The 12,291-nt window shown below is 35.1% G+C and overlaps 1 protein-coding gene across 2 annotated transcripts in view; it reads left to right on the top strand.

Annotated features, from left to right (window-relative positions):
• LOC112455678 (GTP-binding protein RAD) overlaps positions 1-12,291 on the top strand; it is a 39,194-nt gene that overhangs the window by 5,332 nt on the left and 21,571 nt on the right. For both annotated transcript variants that reach the window (XM_025017761.1, XM_025017760.1), the window contains exon 3: positions 1,638-1,898. In XM_025017761.1, the coding sequence (XP_024873529.1) occupies positions 1,638-1,898 (261 nt within the window). The remainder of the gene's footprint in view (positions 1-1,637; positions 1,899-12,291) is intronic.

The following is a 12,291-nucleotide window of genomic DNA, read 5'->3' as shown; positions in this document are numbered from 1 at the left end:
TTGACGAAAGAGCAAAGTGTATCGATATTGCACCGGCGCTCTATAGACACGTCGTCGCTCTAAAGCCTGGCGAGAGTTCTTGAAATTATTGGCGGCCGCTATTCTCGGACATGGATTTGGCTAGTAGGTCACTGACAGCCCAAACCCGTCTCTCGTCGTACGCTACCGCGTCTCATCTAGAAATCAGTTTTGTCGCTAAGCATTAGTGCAGTTTTATGCGCGCGCTGAAACACGGAGATGTATTAATGTGAAACGGGAATAATTAGAGCGGTAATTCCTGTTGTTTGTACGCAGATGTAATACGAGCAAGACTGTCAAGTCTTAATTAAAGGATAAAGAGCTAAAGTTTCGGTATAATGTGTCAGGAAGCGGTAGAAAATTGGCAAACATTCCTCGCTTAATAGATCGTTATCTTATTGCGACTTCCATTAAAATAATCTCATTTTTTTATCTTGATATTTTGAAAAAAAATATTATCTGCATAAGTATTTGTCGATATATGTGTTCTGCATAAAATTATGCAAAATTACCAAAAATGTCACTGTTAATGTAATTACATGTTATACTAGGTGGATTACAAATATAAATTAGACATTATTTACTTACAATTAATGATGGGGTATTACAGAATTAATTGTTAGATCAAATAGCTTTAATCCACTGTTTTAATATTACAGACATGGAAGAATTAGCTTCTGTTTCAAAGCTTGTATTCCCCCTTCAAAACTTTAATCGCAATAACATTGGAAGGAGAAATCCTATTTTCTTGAAATTAATAAAATGGAGAAATTTGTCTGCTTGATAAACTTCGCGATTAAGTGGAGCAAATATTCGTAAACGCGGTTCTGAGCTCGCTCTTCTTTTCCTTTTCCGCGTCGTTTAATTTCGTTTCCCGGTGCCCTCTCCAGGTTGCACTAAATCACTTGACTTTCCACGCGTCGACTTTGCGATGTAATAGGTGTAGTGCCTTTGAAAAATACTCTGTTCTTTGCTTTCCTCTCGAGCACTTTGCCGGTGAAAAGCCCGCAGTCAAAAAGGAACTTTTTCGTTCTGCTCTATTCATTGCTAAAGGGGTTTTTTTTATAAATACTATTATTACTCATTGAAATACATTTAAACTTTTCCTATAATAAAATCTATTATTGTAACATTACAATGTAAAGAGTATCAAAAATGTATTTCTGTAAAAATTGCATTTTTTTTAGAGACAGAAACCATCTGTGCTCTCGACACGAATATAGGTATTTCACGTTTTTGTATAAAATGCCCGAATAAAATTTGGACACAGAGAGATAGCTTTTAAATGGATAAAATCATTAAAATTCTTTTTATATTTATTTTGCTAGTAATCACATTTTAATATCTGTTACGCTGCGATACAACAATTTATCTTTTTTTTTGTTAAAATTGTGATTGAATAGCTTATTGACTTACCGCGATTGATATCGACATCGATATTATAAAACATCCATACGCGGTATGCATGACATACGGTATATAACACGGTTATTAGAATCTGCTAAATATGTTACATATAGCTTTAACAAAATCTGTATATATTTATACCCGATATCTATACCGCTCTATAATTATTTCTGTTGAGTATGCATTAATATCTATAATTTTGTCGCTTTCAGCCGCCGCTCATCATCATCACCATCATGAGCCGAGCATGAAGTCGGCCCACTGCAGCAGTGAGCCCAGATTGACCGAGAATGACGTCAGTCCGGGGATCAGGAGACGAGGGAGCCGAAGGGGGCAGAGTATGCACCACACGCATCAGAGGAAGAGCAACGCCTTCCTGGATGTGCCTGACGTCTCGTCTCAGATGCCACCGCGGGAGGAAGGCGAGGACGAGGATAGTTACAGACTCCGTAGCTTCAGTCTTACCAGCAAAGGTCAGAAATAGCTCTCTTCCACCTGTTGTAAATGTAAACAACCGTAGGAAACGATTTCGCTCCTTACCCGAAAACGTCGAAGGGGAAGCTTTCGGTGTCGACCTGCAGGGTTTAATTGCGCGCACGACAGGATAGATAGGAAGTGCAGATATACGCGCTGGATAAATATGGAATAAGAGAGAGAATGGATCATTGTGGACTTAAAAGATAAGGATGACACTTGACATAAGGTGGAATAAAATAATTAAAATAATTACATGAATAATAATAACATAATAATAATAAGTAATACATTTCTAATAATACAATCAATAATTTAGAAGTCTTGTGTATTTAATTTAATAGTTTTTACAAAATTATGATGCAACAATTCTTGTTACGGATAACTTTGTATATTGTCTTACTTATTAATGATCCTACGTGATTCTACTATCTAGAATTTAAAATCTCGAAAGGACCTTGACAGGGTTCTTTTATAGGAGAAACGTTGAATTCAAATAATTAAATTTCCCAGGAGATTTTTTAAGTACCTCTCAAGAGATATACTTTAGAATTTCTAATTTTTAGTAGGTAGATTTGACGAGCAGTGGAATGTCATGTAATATACATGCTATATACATCTTGGGGAATATATTTTAGATTGCAATATATATTTAATATCTCGAATATTTTCCTAGCGTCCTTATATTAAACTTTTTGTATCCTTAAATATTTTCCAACTTTTTTATTATCGTTGTGGTTTTCCAAATATTTCATAAACCATCGACGTTCACTTAACAGCAAGAGCGATGTAAAACGTTTTCAGTGTGTGTATACCTCGCTCTATTGCGACGCAAATTATTGACAGCTTCCAGTATTATATAAACATTCTCGATTTGCCACGAAAGTATCGGTAACTATGTGAGAGAAGCAACTGTTGAATTTTTCGATAGTTTCGTAACAATGCATGGTTTCGGGCGAATTGATTATCGATTAAATTGTTTCACAGTATTACATTCACGTAATAAAATATTGTTTACAACGGATCAGCGGTTTTTATTTAAAGTTACAATTGTTTAATGAAACTTGTGCTTTGCGTCATTGAAGCAACGCTATTATATATTGCAATACTATTATTTTACAATCAAAAGAACCATTTATTTACAAGGCGAGTAGTTTCAGTCAAATTGCTGACTAGGGTGTCTCAGAGATTGCGTATTCTCTCAAACTTTAGACTTCAAAACTTTTTTTACATAATTACGAGAGATTAACCCTTAAAGCGCACATGGGGTGTAGGATGCCCCACTCCGAACTTTGTGCTCTGATAAGTCCCATTAAAATGTCTTTTTCAATAATTTTTTAAACAATGTTAATTTTAAGAAATTGCTATAACTTTTGTTTATCCTTAAAATACATGACTTTAACTTCATTCAGAAATTTTTATGCAATAAAATAGTCAATAGCGTCGTTACAGTACATACTTAAAGACACTGGGGTATCTCATATCCCCAGTGCGCTTTACGTAATTTTTCGGAGGTGTGCGCTTTAAGGGTTAACGTACCATTTTTTCTTGCAGTTCTTAAATTTATAATTTAATTAAACTTTTCCAACCACTTTATTTTTTAATTTAAATAGAATAATATTTACTTGAAATAAATGACAGAAAATAATTTGGTTGTTGATACGAAAACTATTAATACGTTAAATCGAAACAGCATTTCCCGTTTAACTTATTTATTTTCTTACGTTCAGACAAAATTCTGTAGAGTTTCAAATACACAATAACATTGTAGAGTTCGTATTTGGATAGCATTCTCTTCGTTGCGACGCTATTATCTTTCACGGAATTTACAGACAATTTACATGGGAAAGGAACGATAATAAAAATAAATTTAATCGAAATATTTCAAGCTATGTTTCTTCGCGTTTCTGCCCCACGTGTGTACTTCGCGAGAAGCCGCGCCAGAAATACACAAGTGCGAGAGAGATTCAGCAGGGGAGAAGAGCAGTGGAGTCGAGATAAGCGAAAATAGAGCGCAGCTATAGTTATGACGTCGACGTGGCTCTACCACTCGAGTTCGACAAACCAGTGAATGCGCGTAGAAGTCATTTACACTCATCTGTCTAGAGAGCCGCTCTTTATAATAATACTCGCTTACATGGATAGAAATGAATATGCTTAGGTAACTTTAGCGGAAAGGTTGATTCGATATCTGGTAGAAATAGTCGTCGACACTATTGAATTTTCCTTACGGCAATTCCTTGGTGTCATCATGGCATCGTCGAGTTAGTTTAATTCCTAGGTAATATCGATTAAGCCTCGAGTAACCGTAAACGATTAAGAAAATGTTATTATTATATTGATGAGGCAGCAGGTATAGTAGAACAGCGTCGCGAAATAATTTTTCTCGATAGGCTCTTACGATCTTGTTGACATTTGTTATGTCGGCGTAGTGCCGTTAGCAAATATGTTAGCGTGACGTTAATGTTCGAAACATTGCTTGTCACTTGTGTCTATTTTTAATATATATTATTTACTTCATATCTATTATTATTATCATCTGTATCTATTTTTAACAAGATTTTTAATATATATTATTTACTTGATATCTATCACTATTATGTGTCGAATATAAAGCTGACATTTCAGTAGTAATAATTTTTTAATTAAATAGCTGAAGATCTAGAAACCTTTGCATACACAAGTTCAAGTAATCCTGAAAATATGTTACAAGATTCTTTTCTTCTCATTTTAAGATGGTAATTAAAAACTCTTAATTGTAGATATGTATTAATCCTTGTTAAAATTTTAAGCAAGCTTTGGAAAGCAAGCGCATTATGTACATACGTGTTAAAAACTAAATGTTAAAATGTTATAACTTCTTATTAATCTTCTTTTATATAAAAAAAAATTCTAACTTCGTCGACGAATTTATCACCGAAATTTAATACTACCGAAGTGTACAGTACTATATGTGTATAAACATTTTCAGTATTCTACACTTGATATTCTATCCGATCGCTTTTGCATCGTGTTCGTGCAATTCTATCCGAATTTGTCTTCCTCTCTCTCTTCCTCTTTCCCTCTCCCTCTTTCTTTCTCTCTCTCTCTCTCTCTCTCTCTCTCTCTATCTCTCTCTCTTTATATCTATCTCTATCTATCTAATCGTTCTCGGAGCGGAAGTGGAGTGCAATGCAGTAACAAAGTTAGAGCTTGAATTTACGTTAAAGTGACATGAAATCCCTCGTTTCTCGCCCAGATCAAATAGTTTGCTTGCCTGCTTGTTAATCATTCTCGGAAAGTTACTGTTTAAGAGCGGAACGTGCCTTCCGGGCAAAGTTGGTGGTTTAGGTCAGTGGATATACATCAGCAGATCGTCAAAATTATTCTAACTGACGGGGATGAACGGTTCTTCGAAATTCATGTTACATCAGTTTATCACTATTTCACTAGATGCAGACAGTTTGATAGCAATGCAAGCTATAATCTGGTGCAATCAGTTTGCGTTAGCAACTCTTCTCGTTTGTTGCGTAATTGAAAGCAAAATTTCATTAAACTACGTCAGTATACAAAATTCGATCCGTATATAATTTTATCCTTCGTGATTATAGATTAAAATTTAACTTTTAATTAATACTGATATTTTTTCAATATGATCTGATATATTTTATGTACATTATCAGCATAAAAGTGTGAGTTTGCGACAGATTCGTTTGGTTGACATTATTAATTGAGCTTTCTAATTGAGTTTCCAACTTGGCAAAATAGATTCTATTTCATTGGAAACTAACCGTAAGTAAGAAAGAATATAAATGGAATGGCGAATATAAGTGGAACGGACGCATTATTTCTGTTCAAGAAACTTTCCGAATGATCGAATCCATTTCCCATTCTCCACGTCTTTCATAGACTCGTTTGTCTTTGTCTGGTCAAAACTTGTGATTTCTGGTTTAGTTGCTTCATCATAAATCGAATTCGACCACCTGTTACATTCGTAAACACTGATTTCTTGCCAGTTTTCATAACGAGTTTGGGATAACAGAATAGTCCCAAACTGGAAAAGAGTTTTTAAAATAATTATTATTTTGAACATTTATTGTAGCAAAGCAGCATAAATTATTTGAATTTATTTTAAAAGAAAATAGTAACTTAAATAATTTTTTCTACATTTCTAGAAATTATTAAAAAATTATATATATATAATAGCCGGTTTTGACATTTTTTAAAAATCGTTATTTAATTCTATACCAAAATTATACCAACTACATAAGTACATAGATGAATGCATCTATGATTATAAGAATTAAAAGATAAAGCATTATAAGAACAAAGACATTGTAGATATCGGCTCCGAAACGGCACGTGTCCTAGAATCAGCAATACAAAAGAAGATAAGAAGGAAGCCTTGAGAAAATAAGCAGAATATTTCGTTGATGCGTAAACCGAGACCGAGAGGTAACGTAATCTGGCAAGCGCTTCTTCGACCTGTTACATTCTCGCCTGTCGCTTCCATTTTCGCGAGAGCTTCCCTGAACGGTGTTTCTCAGAAGGTTATTTGAGATCTTATTGTTGTTTTGAAAGAGCAACTTGCTCAACGATATAATACAAGACAGTTCGCGATAATTTCGCGAACAAAAACTTTCACGAGCAAAATATTCTCTGTTAACTGATGTTTAAAAAAAAAACTTTTAGAAAGAGATGAGGAAGTTTGTTTGGAAGTGACTCAAGATTTTCATACAAGATATATGTGCATGTATATTTCATACAGTGTACATTTCTATATGGGAAATATCAAATATATCCTTGCACATACGGGTTTCGACAATCCGATGTGCTCGATAGATTTATGGATCAGCGGTCTCGCGTGTGTGCGCGGATTTTCTTTACCCATGAAAGTACGAGTCCAGGAAATTGAAAGCAGGTGACAGATTTGTGGTTCTAGATATCTAGAGGAAATGCGGATTTATTTGGCCGTGTGATTCCGTGCACCTGTTGCCTTGAGCCTCCGTGGAGAATTAGCTAATTTCAGAATTTCCATTATGTACCGATTTAACTGTTCAACACACGGTGAATTTTAACGCATGTTGATTCTAAACGTTTCGGTTAAGTGCACTTTTAGACGAGGTTGAATCGCACATAAATCGAGATGCAAATCTGGTATCACAGATGCTTTCTTTCTTGTATACGTAGTGCAACAGGCATACGTGCCCGTGCGATGCAACCGGGTCAAGGAAGCTGTAAATTTCGCGAAACTGGAATATTCTCTGTTTTCCATTTAAAAAATTCACAAATATACGTATATTACTTTCTGCATCATGGAAGTCAATTGAAATAAAAGCCTTCTGAATATTCATATACCGTCAGCATCTTTATATATTCCAGAGGACAATTTTTTCCTCCTGCTTACGTACTTTACATGTTCCTAGTGATGCGCGTGTATCGATTAATTTTCTCGTACCACGTCTTTTATTTGTGTTCGCGCTGTTATGCTCCATTTTTCTTTATGTATTTCTAGGAGAGGGATAAATCCGTTTATGATGGATTTGTATTTCTCGAATTTCAAATCGATATCTTCGTAGCACATCCATCTCGTCGATAATCTGCGTTCTTATCCTTGTCAACAGCGCGCACACCTTTCCGTGACAGAATAACGATTATGCGAGCGTGAGGCTTTACGGATGTAACGCGATCTGATTTAGCGCGAAGAACAGACATGTTTTAGCCGTGTTTTAGATTGCGCGCTGATAAACCGCAGGTGCATTAAACATTGCCGTCAATATAAATTAAGCCGTCGACTCATTATTCTTGTTTATCTCGTCCCTCTTTCCTAAGTCTTCTTACTTCTAGTTATACATCAACTTCACCGGATGGGAGAAGTTGATGAACGTTGCAGGGAAGAAAATATCGGCGAGAAAATCAGTAGACGTAGAAATATATATTAAGTCGCAGTATAATGTGAGAGTTGAAGTCTAAGGTCATAAGAGTTTGCGCCCTTATGTACCCTAATAATTCATTATCCGTTCTAAGATGTGGGAAGAATGTTGTATCAAATATTTAATTCTATTTCTCTTAATCAGATAATGAAAAGAGTTCTTGTAGACACGCATTTAGAAAAAAATGACTCTTTTAAACTACATGTATCCAAAAATTTCTGTAAATAATAATAGTTATTGTGCAGATCACGTTTGATACAAATACATATACATGCCCATTTCCAATGTTGTTTTTAAATCTCGAAACAGTTTAAAAAAAGGTTATAAGAGAAATAAATCTCTTTTATTAACTTCGGAAAAGATATTTTACCGAAGCTGTTTGCTGTAAAGATTTTAAATTGCTCATTGAGTACCTTATATTCCGTTCTTTTACAGTTTATTGTCAATCGGAAAGCATCCTTCGTAAAAGGAACGGTGCTAAATCATGAAAGTAATAAAGATCGACGGTGGCTACAATGCGCACTCGACGTAAAATTACGCCTTCTTTCTCACGCTGCCCATCAACTTTTTGTTAAATCTTTCTATCGAATCTGACCCTCGACATTTTAGCAGCATCATTGACCTCACATATAAAGTCGTAGTGTTCTTCCCGCGATCTTACCCGTCTGGCTGCAAGTTAGGTTTGCACAGCTTCTTGCAAATTCATTACTGTATTTTACGCGGAAAAGTTAACGTAAAATCTTAAAATATTTATGAAAGTACGCGCTTGGAAGTAAGTGCGCGAAGTTGTTTAAATTTGCTGCTTTTATTCAATTTAAAACGTTGTAAAAATCAGTTTATCAGTATAGAATCTTGATATTCTTTTTACAGAGATGTGTTAACATCCCTTAATAAGGATTCGCAAATATCTCTTAAAAACCTTTTCTGATAATGTAACTAATCAAACAAAGATACTAAATTTTTTTTTTCATTTAAATTGTAAAATAAAAAAATTTGTTTTATTTTATTATTTTATTTTACATTATTTTAATTAGATACATATAAATAATAATAATTTTTACTCCAAAATGTATGAATACTCCAAATCGTATTTAATAGTAATATTGTACAATATTGTAACACTGTATTTTGTAGTTATTATTTAGATTTGAAGTTATTATTACGCAAAGTGTGCGCAATTATAGCATTATGAAATTCTTTAACATAATCTTTTTTTATAAAGAATCTTGCAAAGAATAATTTCGACTATTCTGAGTTAATAGTGGTTGCTTACAAAGGGCGCGTCGGTCGCCTTGCGATAAACACATTGGCGGTACAGCTGCTGCGATTTATTTATAAGCGCCTCGGATACTGCTTTCGCTGCTATAAATAATCCTATCGGCGTTCCACCTTTCCGCGATATTAGGCGCGTCGTATCTCGCCTCGCTGAAGGGGGAAAGGTTTGTTGTGCTCTTGTTGCAGACCTTAACCCTCCGCTAACAATTTTCTCTGTCATTCGTCGAGCCGTAATTGCCTTTTTTTAATAAAGTGTATTTGTGCTTATTTTCCTACTGAGTTCGCATTCGAGGGATAAGTGAACGATTAGTTTGTATAAACACAGCTAAGTATATTAATTTTTACATGGCGCATTCTCACAACCGGGATCATTCTTTCAGACAGTCTAATCTTTTAATTCTACAGAATTCAATATATTGTAACATTTAATTTATTTATCATCCAATCAAGATCAATTTTACAAATTTATCTTATCAAATCTTTTTTTTTTATACATATATACGTATACCTATACGTATATCCATTTTTTGTCATAATTATGGCATCGCATTGCATGTTAGACCAGTGAAGGTAATTTTTATAAGTTTTTTCGAGAAGTCCGGGAGGCAAGTAAGCATACCTCTACCTTTTCTTTGAAATAAAACAAACTTTTTTTCCTTTGTTCCTTTTTTTCTCTCTTTCTTTACAATGGGTATTAAAAAATGTTAACTTGTTAAGAGTTTAATGAGAAGGAAAGCAATCGATGCGGCATATTTCAATGGAGCATTTGATATGTCAACCTGATTATTAAAAACTAAATCTCGACCGATAAAATAAAATATTACACACTCTTTATGACGTCACTATCGATCATTTCCGGTAATTTTAACACTGCGCCCGCCTTCACCCACGTCATCACGTCAACTTTGCCCTACGTTTGTGCTCCGGTTTAACATTATGATATCACTCTGCACACTTTATTACCATCTCATTTGTATCGCACGTAATAAAAACGTCACTGTTACCGCTGCCACATCGAGTAATGACATCATTTTCATCATCGCGCTCAACGAGTCAAAGTACTGAAATCGATTTTGTAATGTCACGTTACATGAGAGCGCATAAACGGGCAATTTTGTCCCGAGAAAAATGTCGTTTATTTTAAGATATTTTCTTCTTGAAGAAACTTCTTGGGAGGTTCATTCTTTAAAGGAATATTCATCTATCGTATATAACGAAGAGCGGATAAGCGGCAACAATCTCCGACACGGAAAGTTATTAATTACAACGCTTGGTCGAACGTGCGCGAGATCTAATGAAAATTTCTTTCAAGGTTCAACAAGCATTTTGCGCGACGGACGGTGCCTCGACGCGTGGGCGTTTCCGCGCATATGCACGCATGAAAACTGCGTTGCGTCTCCATTTGCCATTGTCTCTCAAACTCTCCTTCATGAAATTAAATACTCGGTCCGTTTAGAAATATAGTACGTGGTCGTATTATGATATTCGTAATAACTGTCGTAATAATAATAACCACCGTCTACAATTGATCGTAATTATAAAATAAAAATCTACGAGTTGACGTAGAAGCCTAAATACCACTGACGAGAATTCAATTCGCAATGTAAATATTTTCGCTTGCCATTTACAATTTAGCTCTATTTTCATCGTCGCTCGTCCCCTTACGCTTGGCTTACATTTAAAAAATTCAATGCTCCATATAATATCGGCCATCGGATGACAGGGGGCGAGTATTATCGAGGGTTTGCCCTCTCCGGGCTGCTGCTATTTAATTCCGCCATACTTCTACTTCTGTTTTGTCAAGGACCGCGTGCATCCTCGCAGTAGATATAGACAACGCTGGTCAGACGTCCCCATTGTGCCGCTTCATCGATGCACATGCTCATACCACTTGCTTGATGAATTCGCCAAAGGACAGTATAATTGGAAATAAAAGCTCCAATTTTCACGCCTTTCTTCGTGTGTGAAATAATCTTTCAATTTTTTAGAAAGATATAAACCGTTGATTAATATGAATAAACGTAATTAGAAACACGCAAAAATATCTCACGGTTTCAGATGTTTAATGCTCCAAAAAGAAAAGCATTAAAAGATTTCTGAGATTTCTTGAAAATTTGAAAATTTGAAGATTTTTCAAATATTAGAAGAATAGGTACATAGGAATTATATATAAGATTTCAGATTAAAAAACTTTTAAATATGGAAAATATGGCATGTACATTATCAAAAATCCAAAAAGAGAAACCGAGTGGTCTTGAAGGTGTAGGTCTAACTGTTGACATATTCAAAGCTATTTAGAAGCAATCGTTACATAGAAAATAGCTTATCGAGTAGCTCGGTGAGAAATACCATCAGCAAAGGTGAAATTACTTACAGCGACCTTGCGCAAACACGGTCCGTGAAATCGAGGGACACACGTTCTCCCCCGATCGTTCGTCGGACTCGTTTCGAAAATCGATTTTGTTTTTTTTTCCCCCGGGTGCTCGTAAAACGGCCCTCGCTCGTGCATGGGGAACCCGTGCCACAACGTCGGCGACGTCGGCTCGTAACGTTTTACGATTTCCCGCCTCGTCTCGCTTATACGCGAAACGCGGCGTTCGCTTTTGCTGCGTGCAATTTTGCATAAATACATATCAAATCTTTTGTGTGACGAGCTTCTCGGCTGATGCGCACCAGCGAGCTAGTCAATATACGTCGGCATTTACGGTCGACTTGATCCTTCGTCTTCGATGTAATCCGCTTTCCGAAGAGGATATTTAGCAACCCGGCTATTATTCGCCGGGCTTTGCAATTTCTACGAGCCAATGTAACTCGTGTAACCGTTTACCGTTATCTAGGGAAGCACTATTTATGTCCTACAGCTTTTTTAAATTTTTATCTAATATAGTCAAGTTTATAAAAAGAAAAGAATACAGAAAAGAGAGAAAGTACAGCGATGTATTTATTATATAGTACCTACGTATACGTTATGGCAGTTATTCTTTACTTTGAAGCATGCCCACATATGTGCTTTCAATATTTATGAGCTTAATAATTATTTTTAATAACATAATTTTCAATAATGTTATATTATAATTAAAATTTTTATTTTATTTTTACAAGTATAAAAATTTATGAGCAATCATTGATAATAAATAAATTTGCTTTAAAATACATCCATGCATATAACAAGTGCTTTTAAAAATTCTTTTAAAGATGCATTTTA

The sequence above is a fragment of the Temnothorax curvispinosus genome, unplaced genomic scaffold, assembly GCF_003070985.1.
Source record: "Temnothorax curvispinosus isolate PA1 unplaced genomic scaffold, ASM307098v1 QBEX01006321.1, whole genome shotgun sequence".
Lineage (NCBI taxonomy): Eukaryota > Metazoa > Arthropoda > Insecta > Hymenoptera > Formicidae > Temnothorax > Temnothorax curvispinosus.
This window is presented reverse-complemented; position numbering and strand designations above follow the sequence as displayed.